This window comes from Leucoraja erinacea, chromosome 13, assembly GCF_028641065.1.
Source record: "Leucoraja erinacea ecotype New England chromosome 13, Leri_hhj_1, whole genome shotgun sequence".
NCBI lineage: Eukaryota > Metazoa > Chordata > Chondrichthyes > Rajiformes > Rajidae > Leucoraja > Leucoraja erinaceus.
This window is the reverse complement of record NC_073389.1, coordinates 10,157,609-10,176,965: the sequence shown is the minus strand read 5'-3', so window position 1 is coordinate 10,176,965 and position 19,357 is coordinate 10,157,609. Positions and strand designations below refer to the sequence as shown.

Genomic DNA, 19,357 nt, shown 5'->3' with positions numbered 1-19,357 from the left:
CTCATGTGATGCACAGAGTCTCTTGCCCGGAGTAGGTGAATCGTGGACCAGAGGAATTAGGTTTAAGGTGAAGAGGAAATGATTTAATACGAATCTGAGGGGCAACTTTTTCACACAAAGGGTGGTGGGTGTATGGAACAGGCTACCACAGGAGGTTGTTGAGCCTGGAACTATCCCAACATTTAAGAAGTATCTAGACAGGTACATGGATAGGACAGGTTTGGAGGGATATGGACCAAATGCTGACAGATGGGACTAGTGTAACTGGGCCATGTTGGCTGGTGTGGGCAAGTTGGGCAGAAGGGCCTGTTTCCACGTTGTATCACTCTAGGACTATGACTATATGCAGAATTTTACCAAAAGCGAACAGAGCTCTTGACCTGCGGAGTGCTCTTCATTTTGTATTGTATTTTGTATTGTATTCAAATTTATTGTCATTGTCTCAATTTGAGACAACGAAATGAATTTCCCTTACAGGCAGTATCATAAAAAAAATCACAAAAAAATAATAAAAATAAATAATAAATAAATAATACAACATATTAAAAATAAAATTGAAATTGAATTAAAAATTTAAAAAAAGCACAAACACAGAAAGTCCACGACACAACATAACATAAATGGCACCAAGGTGAGGAAGGCACCATAGTCCAGCCAGCCTCCCCTCCATGTTCATCCGTGGTCGGGGCCTTCCGAGCACCCGCAGTCGCCGCCCCGGGTGGCCCGATGTTCAGGCCCTCACGCCGGGCTGGTGGAACGCCGACGCCGTACCCCGACGGTGAGCATCCTCCTCCTCAGCGGCCCGGACCTTCTGATCAGCCGTCTCCCGCAGCCGGAGTCTGCAGCTCCCGAGTCCGCAGGTCGAGCTGGACAGAGTCGCAGGACCCCGCGCTGTCCATCAGCGCCGCCCGCGTTGGGAGCTCCGCAAACCGCAGCTCCATGATGTTGGTGCAGCAGGTCCAGCACTCCGGGCTCCAGACGGCGACCCCCGGTAAGGCATCGCCAGCCCTGCGATGTTCCAGCGCTGTCCTGCCGCTGCTGGAGCTCCGGTCGATCCCGGCAGGAAAGGCCGCGCCAATCCAGGTAGGTAGGCCGCTGTGGGGGGAGGGGGGGGAGCGAGGACGCGACTCGAATAATAGTCGCGTCCTCACCAGGAAGCGGCCGAAGTACGGTATCCCCCGCACCGTGCCCTCTTCCCCCACATAAAAACACCAAAAAACACAAAAAAAACATACTTTAACATAACTAAATAAACAAAAAAACAAAAAGATACCGGGCTGTAGGTGGAGGCTGCTGGCACCAGCGCCACCGGAAGTACAAGTAATGTCTTAGCCAACAAAATATAAGTATTTTGAGATAGGGACAGAAATGAAATGAAAAAATGAAATGAAATGATTCAATTTATTGTCATTGTCAGTGTACAGTACAGAGACAACGAAATGCATTTTTAGCATCTCCCTTGAAAGGGAGACACAGGGCGTCGCGGTGTGCCCGCGCCTGCCGCCGTAATTACATTCCATTACAGGCAAAGGTGGGTGAAGTGTCTTGCCCAAGGACACAACGACAGTATGCACTCCAAGCCGGATTTGAACCGGCTACCTTCCGGTCGCCAGCCGAACTCTTAGCCCATTGTGCTATCTGTCGCCCATTTTTCAGAGAAACACACCATATAGAGGGCTCTATCTAGTATGACCCAGTGCTGTGTTTTCAAGATCCTTTTAATTGAAATGAGGACTTTGAAACAAAAGGAAAATTAGTTTTTTCATGAACGTAAGAGAATCCATTAGAAATAATGTTCACCAAAGTGGTTGAAGTTTAACGGTAAGGTGTGTGGAAGAGGGGGCTTCAAAGAGAGGGAATTTTACCCAGATATTTGATTTTTAAAAGCTTCCAAAGTACCCCAAAATCTAGTCTGAAGAAGGGTCTCAACCCCAAACGTCACCTATTCCTTCGCTCCATAGATGCTGCCTCACCCGCTGAGTTTCTCCAGCATTTTTATCTACCTCCAAAATCTAGATCAATCATTAAGACATTGACTCCTATCTAACTTGTCTGCCAGCATGTACACGGAAAGCTTTAAGGTATTTTTGTGGCCAGCGCTGCATCATCTCCTTTCATCAACTGGTTTATGGAGTTACAGAGGATAGAAACATAGAAACATAGAAATTAGGTGCAGGAGTAGGCCATTCGACCCTTCGAGCCTGCACCGCCATTCAATATGATCATGGCTGATCATCCAACTCAGTATCCCATACCTGCCTTCTCTCTATACCCTCTCACCCCCTTGGCCACAAGGGCCACATCTAACTCCCTCTTAAATATAACCAATGAACTGGCCTCGACTACCCTCTGCGGCAGAGAGTTCCAGAGATTCACCACTCTCTGTGTGAAAAAAGTTCTTCTCATCTCGGTTTTAAAGGATTTCCCCCTTATCCTTAAGCTGCGACCCCTTGTCCTGGACTTCCCCAACATCGGGAGCAATCTTCCTGCATCTAGCCTGTCCAACCCCTTAAGGATGTCTCTGGCACTGGTGAAAAACACACAATGCACACAAAAAAGTGTCAAAAATCTACATTGGAACGGATGTCTATTTTTGCACATCTGGGCAAGTTCTGGTATTCGCCAATTAAATTCACAACTGCACGTTTGAAAAAAAGAACCTTTTATGCCAGACTAAACTATATTGGGAGTCATTCCAAGTGAAATCCCACCAATCACAAAACTGGACCAGGCTGTGCTGATCATGAATCACATTGGTGTTTTCCCAGCTTCAGGTGCCCACATAAGGATGCCAATATTTTCCTTTAATCTTCCTTTGTACTAGAGTGCTTGCAAGATGGCGCCAACCCTGGGCGACTATTTGCGTGCTAGCCATGGACGCAGATTTACAAACTCATATTACAATCGCTCCACACTCTTAATTCTCTATTCCCACAGCAACATAGAAACATAGACACATATAAAATAGGTGCAGGAGGAGGCCATTCGGCCCTTCATTGTGATCATGGCTGATCGTCCCCAATCAATAACCTGTGCCTGCCTTCTCTCCATATCCCTTGATTCCACCAGCCCCTAGAGCTCTATCTAACTCTCTCTTAAATCCATCCAGTGATTTGGCCTCCACTGCCCTCCGTGACAGGGAATTCCACAAATTCGCAACTCTCTGGGTGAAAATAGTCTTTCGGTTGACTGGATAGCACGCACCAAAAGCTTTTCACTGTACCTCAGTACACTTGACAATAAACTACACTAAACAAAACTAGTTTGGCTTTGTTGTACTTATGTACAACATTGTCTAATTTTATTGCGGAATATGCAAAACAAAGCTTCTTATTGAACCTCAGAACACATGGTATTAATAAACCTAACCAGCTTTGGTGATAAACACACCATTCACAGCACAGTTACAGGAAAGATAAACACAAGTATATTCTCGCTTTATTCAAGATTTAAGATGTGCTCTGCTGTCATCAGGATATTTCACAAAGTAACACCAACACATACGTATATATATTCGAAAGTGGTTAATGTATGCTCAACATAACAAGTGCTTCTTTCTGAAATGAAAATTCTATTTAGATCAATTATCACCCTGCAGGTAGCTTAAACATGGGGCCTCTTGATGTAGGCACCTGTTCTGGGAGGTTAGCTATTCCTGAGGCATAGAGATGCTAATCTGTGATGGTCCAGCAGACTTCTTCTGCCCCAAAGAAACCTCTGTGCTGTTGTTCTCCTGCAGCAAAGTGACAGAAGGTGTTTTATAGTGATACTGATTCCAGCAATGCCTGTGCAGATCACAAATCAATGCATGAACATTGCAGAGGCTGCAAATCTGAAACTGGAAACAAATTGGCATGAGAGGCAGCATCTCTGGAAAGAGTCTCTTCATGAACTAATCTTTTGAGATGGAAAGCACAGTGACATTGTTACATGCATGTTTATAACTACTTTTGTGATCTTTTGTGAACGGGATAATTTGGCATCAGTGTTGCACACTGTGGAGTTTTTAGCATGCCAAAAAAAGCTGTAAAACAAATCAATATTCTGGTGAAAACATTCGAGCTGCTGGATGTTGTTTGCAATATTTTTTACTGCCTATTTTCACATATTATGTCAATAATCCCCTTATTTCATCCAGCAACATTTCAAAACTAATTCTTAAATTATTGAAAAGGTGCATTCTCATTCAAATGAAATATTGTCTCAGGTACGCCAGGAGCATTGAGAGAGGAAATCATATTAATCAGATCAGGGCAGAAATCTTTCAGCATGCACACAATCAACAGATATTGACATGTTTTTTGTATTTCTATCACCACATTTGTACCCACAAGCAGCTACTTTGACGCTCTTCACTGCCATATGTACAAAGATACCACATTTTTTAGTTATGAGAAAAGGAGATTGTACGTTCTCCCCGTGACTTGCGGTGGTTTTCTCTGAGAACTATGGTTTCCACCCACACTCCGAAGACGTACAGGTTTGTAGGTTAATTGGCTCGGTATGAATGTAAAACAAATTTGTCCCTAGTGTAGGATGGTGTTAATGTGCAGGGATCGCTGGTCGGTGCGGACTTGGTTGGCCGAAGGTCCAGATTCCGCACTGTATCTCTAAACTAAACCAAACGAACGGCCAGGATTTCCATATAAAAAGACACATGTAAGAAAGATGACAAACATGAGCATGTACTGAAGATGTAACATTGTAGACCATACTGTTATTTCAAACACAACTTATTGAATGCATTATTATCCCTATGAAATACAAGTTATTCATACACAAGACATGCCAACAATTTTATCTAAATCCAGAATGTATCATTTTACTATGCGTTAGCTAAAATAGCTTGTGAAAATCGCAGTTATCATCAAATCAATGAAACCAATCAATTGGTTAATCTCTTGCATTTCATTTAACTTGATATTCATCTATCAACATTATTATACTTTACTCTGAACACCGAAATCAATGCCACAACAGTCACTGATGGGAGCAATGGACACCTCATTTCTTTCACCAGCAATCTTCGCACAATTCTTTTTCTCAAAGGCTTATCCATCTCAGAATAAAAGGTTAAATAAAACCAATTCTCAAATATAGAGTGACATTGAAAACCAGAAATCATAAAATCACAGCAGTCAACAAAAATGATCTGAGATTTTGGGATATTAATTATTTCATAACTTGTTTTTCCAGCAGTTCAGTTTATTGTCACATTTACCGAGGTACAGCGAAAAGCTTTTGTTGCGTGCTAACCAGGCAGCAGAAAGATAACGTGTGATTACAATCAATCAATTTACAGTGTACAGGATAATGGAATAGCGTTTAGTGCAAGGTAAAGCCAGCAAAGTCCAATCAAGGATAGTCTGAGGGTCACCAAAGAGGTAGATATTAGTTCAGCACTGCTCTCTGGCTGTGGTAGGATGATAGAGTTGCCAGATAACAGCTGGGAAGAAACTGTCCCTGAATCTGGAGTTGTGAGTGTGTTTTCCATTATTGCCTGATGGGAGAGGGGAGAAGAGGGAGTGACCAGGATGCGAGTCATCCTTTTTTTAATTTAATCATAACAGCAGGAGCAGTGATCTCCAAACCAATTTTGATACCACTTCACTAACCAGTCAACTAACCAGTGCCACCTTGCGGAAACTGTTCTTGACCTTAGAGATGACATTTTGGATGGATGAATTCCAAGAGGCTCGTGTGAAGTCATGGAGCCTGTACAGACATTCTGCAACACGCCCATAGCCCAACTAAATCCTGTGACTTTGAAAACAGTGACTACTCGGACAGCTCACAGACGTCTTATGAATAAACAGCTTGATTTACATATATTTATCACAGGCTCAGAGCTTCCAGTTAACATCTGTTGTTATGTTGGCAAAAATTCATGAAGTGTTGTTGTCGAGCCGAAGATAATTGATCTGCAAACTAACTACAGAAAGCTATAGAAAGCCTGCCTGAATATTGTAAGTACAGTTTTCATATTCTGGGATAGATTTTTTCCCGTACTTCATTCAAGTTTCTTCCCATGGTGATTTTCTCTCACCTTTCCAGCACATCCATCTTTATTTCTCCTCACCACCCACCCACATCCTTATTCAGTTTCTCCTGAAGTGCAAAAGTTCTGATGAAGGTCTTTCACGACCTTACATAAAGGCTTGGTTCTCTTTCCACAGATGCTGCCTGATTCACTGAGTATTTCTTGCAATTTTTACTTTGACACCCCCTCATGGGGCTGTCCCACTTACGCGACTTTTTCGGCGACTTCCGGCACCCGTCACAGGTCGTTGCAGGTTGGCGGAAATTTTCAACGTTGAAAATTCAGCGGTGACCTGAAAGGTGCTACGGCCGACTGAGGAAGCTACTCATGACCATACAGGCAACACCCTGGCGACATATCGCGGGGTGAAGCCTGTATGTTCGTGAGTAGTCGCCCAAAGAGTCGTACCTTGTTCTGATCCCCGCTGGATTTTCAACATGTTGCAAATTTTCGGCGACCTGTAGCGACCAATGACGGGTGCCGGCAGTCGTCGAAAAAGTCGCGTAAGTTGGGACAGGTCCATAAATATCAAACCTCGACCTCGCCATGTGACCAGAGTTCCATGTGCTAACAACTCTTTTGATGAAGACGTTTCTACTAAACTAATGACTGGATTTGTCAATTTCCTATTTTAACATTAGACTCTCACAACAATATTGGCCAATGAAATAGATCACATAAGATTGAGGATTTCCCTTTGTCCCAGAGTCACATGTCTAAAGGGTGTAAATTCTGGGTTGAATCTTGGAACTCCAGAAATTCACAGAGCAATTCCAATAATTATCAGAAGCGCATGGAAACTGGACTTTCACCACAACTGAAGGTTTGTGTGGCAGTACAGATCATGTGTGGGAAGGAGCTGCAGATACTAGTTTCAACTGAAGATGCTGGAGTGGGCAGGCAGCATCTCTGGAGAGAAGGAATGGGTCTCAACCCAAAACGTCACCCATTCATTCTCTCCAGCGATGCTGCCTGTTCCGCTGAGTACAGATCATGGTCAGATAAGACTTAGTCACCAGATATAGAGGTGAAAGAAAGGTACTAGGAAGGGGTTCAGGTCCTGTTTTTATTTTTTGCCAAGAAGGTTTATATTTTTTCTATATTGTTATTTTTAGGACCATCTGTTCAGGAACTCACTTTCATCAAGATCTAACTTGTGCCTGCATGTCTTTTGCTTCAAAGTTAAGTAGATAAGGTACCTGGGGAAGGAGATCAGAGGGTGGGAAGCTGCAACACCCAGGGCAGGCATTCAAAGGGCCAGAGGGGAAGGACAGACTGCAGGCCTCCAGAGGGAGGTCAGAGACCTTGGAGGGAGCACCATATTATGATCCGACTGAATGGTTTTGAAAGTGCAAAGTATCACAGATATTGGAAAAGAGAGATCAGAGGCTACATTCATGGACCACAGTGGAGAAAAAAAAATGGGTGAAGATCGTTACTGTTCCTTGGAGAGAGGGGTTTGTCACTAGGGATACATTTATTTGTCACAGTGCCAGTCAGAGCAGTAATGACATGTGACCTGCATCCAGCAGGTAAGAGTAATAAATTGATCTGGTCGATTCTACAGTTCTTCCTCAGATGAGGTGCTTTCCTCTTTCTATTGGGGGTGAGACTAGGGGTTCCAGGCTGTCAGATTAAATTTTAAATGGGAGGCACACAGCCTTATTATATCTGATATTTAGAGACATTTAACATGTCTCGGGCATTGGTAGAGTTGCTGCCTAACAGTGCTTGCAACGCTAGAGACCCGGGTTCGATCCCGACTACGGCAGCCGTCTGTACGGAGTTTGAACGTTCTCCCTGTGACCGTGCGGGAGTTCTCCAAGATCTTTGGTTTCCTCCCACACTCCAAAGACGTACAGGTTTGTAGGTTAAGTGGTTTGGGTTTGTAGACTTGGCATAAGTGTAAATTGTCCCAAGAGTGTGTAGGCTTGTGATAATGTGCGGAGATCGCTGGTCGGTGACCAACCAAATAAAATGAGTAACACAGTAAAACACAAAAATATAATCAAAATGCTTCAAAACAAAATAACTTACCTTGCTTGTCCTAAGCCCCAGGAAAGGATCCCCCACTGAAATGAATGTTATATCACATCCTACGTCAGGACTGATTATGCAAGATCAGACGTGGACCCCCCCCCATGCAGTGCCAGGAAATCCCAGCATGTCTCGGCTCTGCTGAACGATGCCGCTGGAGGGTGGCAACAGAGTGACAGATGCACCGGCACCTGTTGCTCACCACCCGCTGGACTCACGGTGGATCTACGCCAATCTGGGATCTACCTGGGAGAGGGCTGGGAGCCGGCAGTCATCTTCAGGGCCAGCTGCCACAGCCAGCATGATATGACCAGCAAGTCAAGAACAGCAAATCCCAAGAAAAACAGTCTTATAAAATCCTGGGAAACAGATTTGCCCAACAGAATCCTGGGATCAAATATTTTGATTGCTAATGACTCCGTTCCTGGGTAGAAAATTAGCATTTTTAGAAACTATTTACTGGAAGTCACCTCCTTTAAACTGGTCCTCTTGGACTTCAGAAGCACTTGTGTAAGGTTTAGGTTTATTATAATCACGTGTGCCGAGGTACAGTGAAAAGCTTTGATTAGCCTGCTATCCAATCAGATCAGATAACGTTATACATAAATAAAATCAAGTTCACAAGTTATAGGAGTAGAATAACGCCATTCGGTTCATCGTGTCTACTCTGCCATTCAATCATGGCTGATCTCTGGCTCCTAATTCCAATTTCCTGTCTTCTCTCCATAACCCTTGGCACCCGTTCTAATCAAGAATTTGTCTATCTCTGCCTTAAAAATGTCCACTGACATGGCCTCCACAGCCCTCTGTGGCAATGAGTTCCACCGTTTAACAACCCTGTGATTAAAGAAGATCCTCCTCACCTTTTTTCTAAAAGAGCGCCCTTTAATTCTGAGGCTATGACCTCTGGTCCTAGACTCTTGCATCAGTGGAAACATCCTTTCAACATCCACTCGATCTATGCCCTTCATTATTCTGTGTTTCAATGAGGTCGTCAAATCAAGTCAAATTCAAGTACAATAGATGGAGCAAAGTGCAAATTCAGTTCAGAATATAGTTCTCAGCATTGTAGTGCGTCAGTAGTTAGTTATTAGACACAAAATGAAAAGAAACAAAGATAAAAATGCTGCTTGGAAGGAATTAGGTTTGAAATGTTTAAGTATCAAAGCAAATTAGACTTCCATTAATTCAAATGAGTCTTTCCCACAGTGCATAAATGGTCACATTCAAAGAATTACCTGTCTAACCATGCCAGTAAACTTTTAGCAGCGCCGATAAGATCCACGACTGATGTAAGGAAATCATTGGGCAATCTCCTGGAGGACCTTCCATCATAGTGTCCACTTCTCCTCCGCCCAGTTATAAAATTCTGAAGATTTTTGGCAGATGCATTCAGTTTATGGGATAGTGTTTTAAGATTTTCCGTTTCAAGCCCATAATTCTAAATAAAAGAACAACACATTACTTGTGTAAGTTTATGATTTCTATTAATTTAACCGAGCTTGAGCATTGTTAAATTTCTTAGAAACTCTGTCTTTCTTACATCATTCAAGCATAAAATGTCACTTAAAACTGCTAGAGAATGCAAAATATCTTGTTTGTGCAAGGATATCACTAGTCTTCTCATGAACAGTAGACACAAAATGCTGGAGTAACTCAGCGGGACAGGCAGCATCTTTGGAGAGAAGGAAGGAATGGGAGATGTTTCGGGTTGAGGCCTTTCTTCAGACTCGACCCGAAACATCACCCATTCTTTCTCTCCAAAGATGCTGCCTGCCCCATTGAGTGACTCCAGCATTTTGTGTCAGTCTTCGGTGTAACCCAGCACCTGCAGTTCCTTTCTACACACTTCTCATGAACAGTAATAGAGAGACAAGGCACACAAACAGGCCTTTTAGCTCACTGAGTCTGCGGCAACCAATTACATTAATCCTACATTAATCATATTTAAAGAAAAAGTCCCACAATCCAGCAATCAACTCTTAATTATTAAGTATAATTCCCAGAAGTTTTCTAATTCAGTAATCATGAGCTGATCCTTTATCACAATAATCACAAAATAACAATAAAGGACCAATATGTAATATGCTGCAGCATTATTAACCACATCCAATTGTTTGTTGTTTGTTGCAATAACCACACTGTGTTTGATGTAATCTCGGGTATTAAATTACATTTCTCCTCTTCTTCTCCACCACAAAATATATGTACTTACCCCTGGCATGATCTGTATTTATACAACACTTTAAAAACACAACAAACATCAGCTATTCTGTGCTTAATGATATTTGCTCAAAAATTAAATCAATTAAACTATAATGCTTATGCAACCTGATGTTAAATGTCATTGTGTGAGACAGGACAGAGGTATATGAATGAATGAATAAGTTTATAAGCCAAGTATTCACATACAAGGAATTTACCTTGGTACTCCACTTACAAGTGACAACATGGCAGATATTGACAGTGACAGTTAGGAATGACACATACAACATTAAACATTAATAATAAAACATTATCAATTAAGCATGTGAATTAAATAAAATATCAGAGCAAAGGGAGGCTACAGATTTTTGGCTGTTGAGTAGAGCTACTACTCATGGATAAAAACTGTTTTTATGTCTGGCTGTGGCAGCGCAGACATTCTGGAGTCGCCTTCCAGAGGGAAGTGATTCAAAGAGTTTGTGGTCAGGGTGAGAGGGGTCAGAGATGATCTTACCCGCTCGCTTCCTGGCCGTTGCAGGGTACAGTTCGTCAATGGAGGAAAAGTTGCAGCCAATAACCTTCTCAGCTGATCGGATGATTCGCTAGCATAGGATAACTTTCAAGACCATTTCTTATTGAAATGTAAAACTTATCTCGGTTTGTTCCCTTAGCCTTGCTGGGACAAAAATACTAGACTTTATAAACGAGGCAATCAGGCAGATCATGTTCATGGCCTCTGTTTGATATTAAACTGCGGGTAATATTTAATCTTGTACCAAGGCACATCAAACAGCAGGTACGTTGGACTATGTGACCATCAAACTTCAAAGTCTGCATTCGATTCAACAAGTGGGAACCTCAGTCTGAATCTCTGTCTGAAAAAAGGTGTTGACCTGAAATGTTGCCTATCTCCAGAGATGCTGTCTGACTGCTGAGGTACTCCAGCTTTTTGTGTCTATCTTTTGTTTAAACCAGTATCTGTAGTTTCTTCGTACATGGAACCTCAGTTATGTTCTCCATTGAAATGGTTTCATTCACACAGTAATTAGTAAAAAATGCTAACATTAGTTAAAATTCACTGATAATCTTGAGTTAGGATAAACTATTGAATTTTTTAAAAATTATATAATTTGCCTTCTTTTTTTAATTTTCTTTCTTCTTTTGTTGTAAATACATTTATCTGACCAGCAATTAAAACAATTCCAAGGAATGCATTGATAGATTATTCAACATTTCTGTGTACTGTGCATTTTCCATTCTCTACTCCCAGGAAGAATCAGGGTCAGTTGTCAAACTATAGTAAATGATTCCATTAAAGAGTAAAAGGAAAGGTTTAACTTTGATATAAGGGATGATTCATTTTCACTGTTTGGGAAATGAGCTCATGCAGGGGATTGTTCCTGTCACTGGGAACTAATGGGGTGAATTGCTCATCAGTTAGTGGAAAATTAGACGATGGCCGATCTGTATCTTAACTTCACCCTGGGGACTGGGGAATGAACAATTAAATAACCTGAGTGTTGTCTCATCAATAGAAAAACGGTTAGCACCCAGACAACCAGACAACATTGTCAAAGATGAATCTCTGCAGCCCAAGTAGACCGTGGGCCGAGAAGCTTTTTTGTTTCATTTCGTGACCAAAATCACGTATCTACCTGTATTTATAACATATTGTGTAAACATATTATCGAAATCATACCTGAAACTCGTCAAGAACAAAACTTGCACATGTTTTTAAAATAAGCGAAAAACCTCAACTTTTCCGAGTAGTAATTGTCCAATCAAAGCATGTTTGATATTGAGTCGGATGCCAATTAACCAATCACATGCTTTGTTTCATGCTAGCACTCTGGGATCATGGCTGCCTCCTAATTACATCAAAACAATAGCAAGGTTTCGAAGGAATAAAGGCAATGCTAACCTTGCTGATAATTTTGTTTTACAACTGATTAATCTTTGTGAACTGTTAAATAAAAATGATAAATAAAAATGTAGAGCTAGGTTTAGGATTAGGGTTAAGGTCAGTGAGTCGGTCGGCCGGTGGGTGCCGTGAGGGGTCGGTCGGGCTGTCGGCCGGCCGGTGCAGCAAGTGAGTGGGTGGACTGACGGAGCCGGCTATGGGGGTGCTGAAGGTAGCCCGGGCAGCATGCAGTGCAGTGCTGCTCCCCACCATGTTAACATTCGGTGTAATCATGGCGTCTGGTGAACTGCTGCTGATGATCCAGAAGAGCAGGCTGGCCGAGGCGGACGAGCTGAGCGCCCACATGTACGGAGCCCGCAGCCAGTCCCAAAGTGGCTCCAGCTCCAGCCGTGGGCAGCTCTGGAAGAGGGGCAAGTTAGAGTTAAGGTTAGGCATTTTCCTCGCAGTGGAAGATGCCTTAGCCTTCCCCCAGCCTGGTGCTGCCCCAGCCCCACTATGGCTGTGACCCCCACTCTGCACACTGGCAGTCAGTGGGGTTCAGTAAACGGGGGAATGCACATGATCTGCCCAGATCCATTAGTTAGGCTGGTTCAGGAGCCGGTGAAACCCAGGACCTCTGCGGCAGTCTCATTCAACATACCCCGCCAGTCGGACTCACAATTATATTCATTATATTATTTTTTATATAATAACATTATATATAGTATAATAATATATGGATTAAATAGGCCGCAGCATGGAATTAGGCTCCCATAGAGTAATATGAGCATTGAGCACTAGATGGCGCTGTTACCGTTTCAATCTGATTTTCTAATTCGCTTAATAAATTAGTGTGCAACCTTTGGCACTGACGAGTTATGAATTCCTTATCAATTATATGTTATCTAAATCTGTGCCAAATTTCAAGTAGATACCAGACATGGGTCACAAAAGTTAAATTCTAGACACATTTTCAATGCTCGGCCCACGGCCTAAAGTGGATTTTGACAAATGGACCTTAACCTGAAATGTAAACTCTGCTTTTCTTTCCACCATAAACTGCTTGAGCATTTCATGGTATCAGCCGTGAATTATCTGGTTACAATGCTTCCCCAAGGCTTGTTCTAGCCATGCATGTTAAAAGGTGCAAATCATCTCAAGTTTAAGATTACTGAGCCCTCAAAAGGTGCCGCCCAGGCAAAACCCAGTGAGTGAGGTTGGTGTACTTGTTCTGACAGAGGTCATTATTGAGTGATGTGATATATGTTGTCAAAAGATCATGAAGCATAAAGAAACTAGATTGTTTTGAACACAATCACAGACCTGGAAACACCGATCTAAAAGGAACAAACCAAAAACAAAACCTGAGATTAATTAAAACTTGAATAAAGCAAAATACTGCAGGTGCTGGAAAGTTGAAATAAAATCTATATCTAAGAATAATGAAGTAAGGTCTGATTGATTACCGTCTTGATTCACAGTCTCTTCCCCAGAGTAATGGAATCGAGAACCAGAGGACACAAGAGGGCCCTGGAGATTGATATAGAATCTAGGACTACAAGTACGAGGGTGATGAAGAAAGCATTGAATACGATGGCCTTCATCATTAAATACACCTTATCTTATTTATAAGCCGCTAAACTCATGAGGGGCAGAGATAAGGTGAAAGCACATAGTCTTGTTCCCAGAGAAGGTGAATCAAAAACTAAAGGGCATAGGTTTAAAATGAGAGGAGCAACTTTTTCAGAGGGTTGCACGCGTATGAAACAAGTTGAGAGAGGAAGTGGTTGAGACAGGTATGGTAATAACGTTTAAAAAACATTTAGACAGGCACGTGCATTAGAAACGTTTAGAGGATATGGGCCACGCAGAACTGGGTTGGATGGGACATTTTGGTCGGCAGGGGTGAGTTGGGCCAAAGGCCCTGTTTCTGTGCTGTTTGAGTCTATGTCAATGGTATGCTGAAAACACAGTGTTATTCAGCAGGTTATGTCTAACTGCTGTGCATTCAGATTTCCTATGATTTGTATATCAAAGTTATCAGAGGGTTATCCATGGTAACTTCAGGGTAAAAGTTACTTCGACATTTTGTTGTTGCTGGTGTTTATTTCAACTCTGTGCCTTTGAAGCCAAACCTGTGCAAAGGTACAATGGTGATGAAAGGGAAATGGATTACAGAGCAACATTTGGCAATGATCATTATGTTGAACACGCATTAGCAAAAAAATCCATTTAGCATGACATTTACTTTCTCTTTGCATGTCTAAATATCGATGGTTGACATAAATATCTTGTCAACACACGATGCACCTGATTAGTCCCACCAAATAGAACCATTTAGTAATACAGAAGGGAAAGTAATGGAGGAATTTAAAACCCAGAAGCTACCACACTTATAAAACAATACAACCTTAAACTTGATCAAATAGCTATACATAATCATTCTATTACCTCACCTCCACCAAAAAAAGGTAAAGGTGGAAGGGAAAAATAAAGTAGAAATAATGCATCTTAAGATTCGTTAGCAATGGCAAATATTGTAACATTTTGCAAGGCAGTCATAGAATGTAATTAGCAAAGATGGAAAACATCCAGTCCATGTTGGATCTCAGAGAGAGCTCTCCCATTACCCACTCACCAGCCATTTGCCAATACCTGGCAATATTTCCCTTTCTGGCAAACTGTCATCTCTTTCATAGACTGATCGGTTCAGAATCCATTCATTAAAATGGAAGCAGACAGGAGAGAAAAAGTCAATAGTTTACTCACCAAAGCACACAGCAGGTCTACCGCCTCGAGGATAAGTTCCTGATGGCCAATACGCGTGACACCAAGCTCATCTAGTTCCTGGTGAGTGATACGTAGCAGCTGATCTCCGCTGATTTTTTCTCTCTCAAAGTTCTTAATGTATTGCTGCAGGCAATCATCAAGGCCTAATGGTTAAGAATAGAAAAAACATTCTCATGTAAAATAAATTTAAACCTGCAGTATATCCCAGTAGAGATACTCTGCTCTTGGAGATTACTTATGCAGAACCTAACATGGACCTATGTGTAACTGCAAAGAATACCTGAAAATCTTTGCACAAAGTTAATTTCTCCATAGCATATCTGCACTCCATACCAGATAGATTTTAACCCAGTGAACACACCAACATTAACATATTTGTTGGTCATAACAAGCTTTTAAATATTTGATATAACACAGCTTACAAATATAAAAACAATGTGATCTATTTAACAAAGAGATAACTGTTTAAGTGACGAATTATGTTACTGAAAATCATTCAATCTTCCATGTGTTTGCCTTTGCAATTTTCCCCCTTCTTCTCACTATTTCCTTTTGCCTTTCCTGAAAGTGCTTGGATTTCATAATGTCTTACTATATCATAGAATATCAATGCATAACAGTCATTTGGTCACTAAGCTGGTCTGGCTCTTTCCATAATAAAATGGAGTTTGTTCCACTCTCCCATCTCTATTCGAAACCTGCATTTTTTTCCCTTTCAATTTCTGATCCAATTCCCTTTCTCCCAGTCACAATGAATGTATTCCAGGTGTTGGCCACATGCTGTGAGAAAATGATTTTTCATCATGTTGATTCCTTTGCCAACCATCTTAAATCTGTGACCTCTGGTTTTAAACTCTTCAACTAATGAGAACAGCGTCTATCTATCGGCTGTCTTGACACTTCAGTATCTTGAGCACCTTTATCATCTCCTTTTTATCTTCTCTGCTCCGAGAAAAACAATCTTGAGTCTTTCCCTTTAACACAAATTCCTCATACCAGGAACAATATCACCGAGTCACACAGCATGATACAGGCCCTTCGGCCCAACTTGGCCCATACACACGTCCCACCTGCCCGTGTTAGGCCCAGATCCCCCTAAACTTTTCTATCCATCTATGTCCAAATGCATTTTAAATTTTGTTTTAGTAAATTTTCTCTGCAACTTCTCCAACATGTTCACATCTTTCCTAAAGGGTGACAACCACTATAAGACAATACTCATTTGCAGTTGACCAAATATGTTATAAGGAATATTCAAAACAGCTTCACCTTTATACTCCCATGTCTCTGTTTATAAAACTTAGGATCCCATATCCTTTAGAATTCTCAACCTGCATACCACCTCCTGCAACTAACTTACTCAAGTGACCATTCCTCATAAGAGCCTAGACATTGAGTCATGGAATCAAAAGGTTGTAAAGCAAAGAAACAGCCCCTTCAGCTCAGCATTTCTAGGTTTGACGTTTTTTGCCATCTAGCACAGAACGTAATGGTAATTGGAATTAGTATAGATGGAGACTAGATGGACAGATTGGACATGGTGGGTCGATAGGCCTATTTCTATACTCTATGACTCAGACCTTATGCTTCTTTGTGAGAGAAGTTGTAGGTTTAGAAGCTACTGTTGGAGTAGCATGGGTGGAGTAGCATGGGTGAATAACAGCAATACATTTTGTAAATGGCAGTTTTCGTCATGGAGTTTAAACATTAAAACAGGCCCTTCGTTACACCTTGCCCATGTCAACCAAATTGGCATACTGGGCAAATCCTATTTAAATCAACATCAAAGAGCTTGCAGTTTCGGGTGGAGACCGATATCGGGAAAATCCAAAAGCCACACGACGTTTGACTAGCCCCGACCCGGGTTAGTCTGAGATTCCCCCCCGATGCAGGAGCTTGATCGCCCTGACGATGAGGCCCACCGTCGGCTACGGGAGTAAGATCGTCCCGTCAACGGAAGGTTAGAGGTCCCCGACTGGTGGAGGACAAAGAAGGGAGAGATTGAACTTTTTTTTTGCCTTCCATCACAGTGAGGAATGCGGAGGGGTCACTGAGGTGGATGTTTATGTTAAAATGTATTTTGTGTGTTTTGTTGCTTTTTATTGGTATGACTGTGTGGCAAATCAAATTCCTCGTATGTTGCAAAACATACTTGGCTAATAAAGTATGATTACGATTACGATTAATCGCAGGTCTGTGGACGGCGGCACCGGGAGCCCGCGGGTCCCTGGAGGGAGACCGCTTTTCAGGGCTCTCGCAACGGCGACTTCCCCCGCTCGAGTTGCGGGGTTGAAGAGCTCCTGGAGCGGGGCCTAACATCACTGCCCCGCGCGGCTTGGAATGGCCGCGGGACTCTGCGAGCGCACGCCGGGGGCTCTAACAGCAAGACCCGTTGTGCGACCTCGCACCACCCGGCGTGGCTTTAATGGCCGCGGGACAATCGCCATCGCCAGCCGGGAGCTTTGACTTTGACTCTGACATCGGGGGGGGAGAGTGCAGTGGAGAAATAAGTTTATTAGGCCTTCCATCACAGCGATGTGATGGATGTTTATGTAAATTATGTTGTGTCTTGGGTCTATGTGTTTGTAATGTATGGCTGCAGAAACGGCATTTCGTTTGGACCTCAAGGGGTCCAAATGACAATTAAATGCATCTTGTATGATAATTTGACCCATATACCTCAAAATCATTCCGAACCACACATCTGTCCAAATGTCTTAAAAATCGTAATTGTATCGCTTCTAAAGCTTCCTCCGGCAGCTTACTTCAGATACTGACTACTCGCTGAATTTAAAGGTTCCCTGAGCTTAAATTTCTCACTTTATACCTTGAGCCCAAGCCCACTATTTTCAGAATCCTCTATCTGAGTAAAATACTGTGGCCATTCACTTTATCCATATCTCTCTTGTACACATCAATAAGGTCTGCCTAAGCTCAAATATACAGTCCCAGCCTATCCAACCTCCCCCTATAACCTACATTGGCAAGCCCAGGTAACATCCTGGAATCTCTTTTACACCCTTTCCAAATTAATGGCATCCTTTTTATAGCTGGGTGACCAGAACTGCGCACAGTACTCCAAGTGTATTCTCACTAACGACTTGTGAAACTCATCATGATATATCAAATTTTGTACTCAATACACTTCCCAAAGAAGGCAAGCATGCTAAATGCCTTCTTCACCAAAGATAGACACAATATCTCTGGAGAAAATGCATGGGTGACATTTTGGGTCAAGATCCTTCTTCAGAGTTCAGTCCCTCTCCAAAATAGTCACCTATCCACTTTCTCCAGAGATACTACCTGATATGCTGAGTTACTCCAGCATTTTGTGGTATAAACCAGCATCTACAGTTCCTTGTTATCACCAAACTATCCACCTGACTCACGACTTTTAGGGAATCACGCATCTCTATTCTACAGCACTTTCCAGGGCTCTACAATTGACTGAGTAAGTCCTGCCTTGGTTTGCAACACTTCACACTTCTCAGAGTTCAATTCCTTTTGTCATTCCTCAGCCTACCTTCCCAATCAACCTAAATCCTGTTGTACATTTGGATATCCTTCCTCACTGTCCACGACACCATCAATTTTGGTGTAATCTGCAAATGTACTATGTAAATAACATTTTCAAATGTTATTTACATTGTCAACCAAATCGTTAATGTAGATAACAAACAGCAGCGGACCCAGCACCAAATCCTGCGGCACTTCACTGGTCAGTGGCCTTCAATTGGAAAAACAAGCCTCCACAACTAGCCTTTGACTACTTCCTTCAAACCGACTGGCCATGCCCCTTGGGTTCCATTTAAGCTGCCCTTCCAGACTAGCCTGCCATGCAGTACTACTTGTCAAATGTCTTGCTTAGTGAATTCCAAATAGACTATGTCCAGTGTCCTGCTCTAATTAATCCACTTTAAAAAACTCTAATAAATTTGTGAGACAGGAATCCCCACCCATAAAACTACGCTGACTATCCCTAATCAGTTCGTGGCTTTCCAAATGCTAATAGAACCTATCCCTAAGAATCCCCACCAACAACTTTCCCCACCACTGCCATCAACAGCCTGTAGTTCTCTGATTAGTCCTTGCTGCCCCTTTTAAATAATGCCACACCATTAGGTATTATTTAGCATTTGATAAGATCCCACATACAAGATTAGTGGGCAAAATTAGAGCACATGGTATTGGGGATAGGGTGCTAACATGGATAGAAAATTGGTTGGCAGACAGGAAACAAAGGGTAGGAATTAACAGGTCCCTTTCAGAATGGCAGGCAGTGACTAGCTGGTACCGCATAGCTTGGTGCTGGGACTGCAGCTATTTACAATATATATTAATGATTTGGATGAAAGGATTAAAAGTAACATTAGCAAATTTGCAGA

At 42.2% G+C, this 19,357-nt stretch overlaps 1 protein-coding gene across 11 annotated transcripts in view; it reads right to left on the bottom strand.

Moving 5' to 3' along the window:
* The window catches only part of cnksr2a (connector enhancer of kinase suppressor of Ras 2a), a 496,167-nt gene that overhangs the window by 364,411 nt on the left and 112,399 nt on the right, over positions 1 to 19,357 (bottom strand). For all 11 annotated transcript variants that reach the window (XM_055644411.1, XM_055644413.1, XM_055644414.1 and 8 more), the window contains exons 2-3: positions 14,952 to 15,115; positions 9,316 to 9,518 (exon numbers count right to left, since the gene is read on the bottom strand). In XM_055644411.1, the coding sequence (XP_055500386.1) occupies positions 9,316 to 9,518; positions 14,952 to 15,115 (367 nt within the window). The remainder of the gene's footprint in view (positions 1 to 9,315; positions 9,519 to 14,951; positions 15,116 to 19,357) is intronic.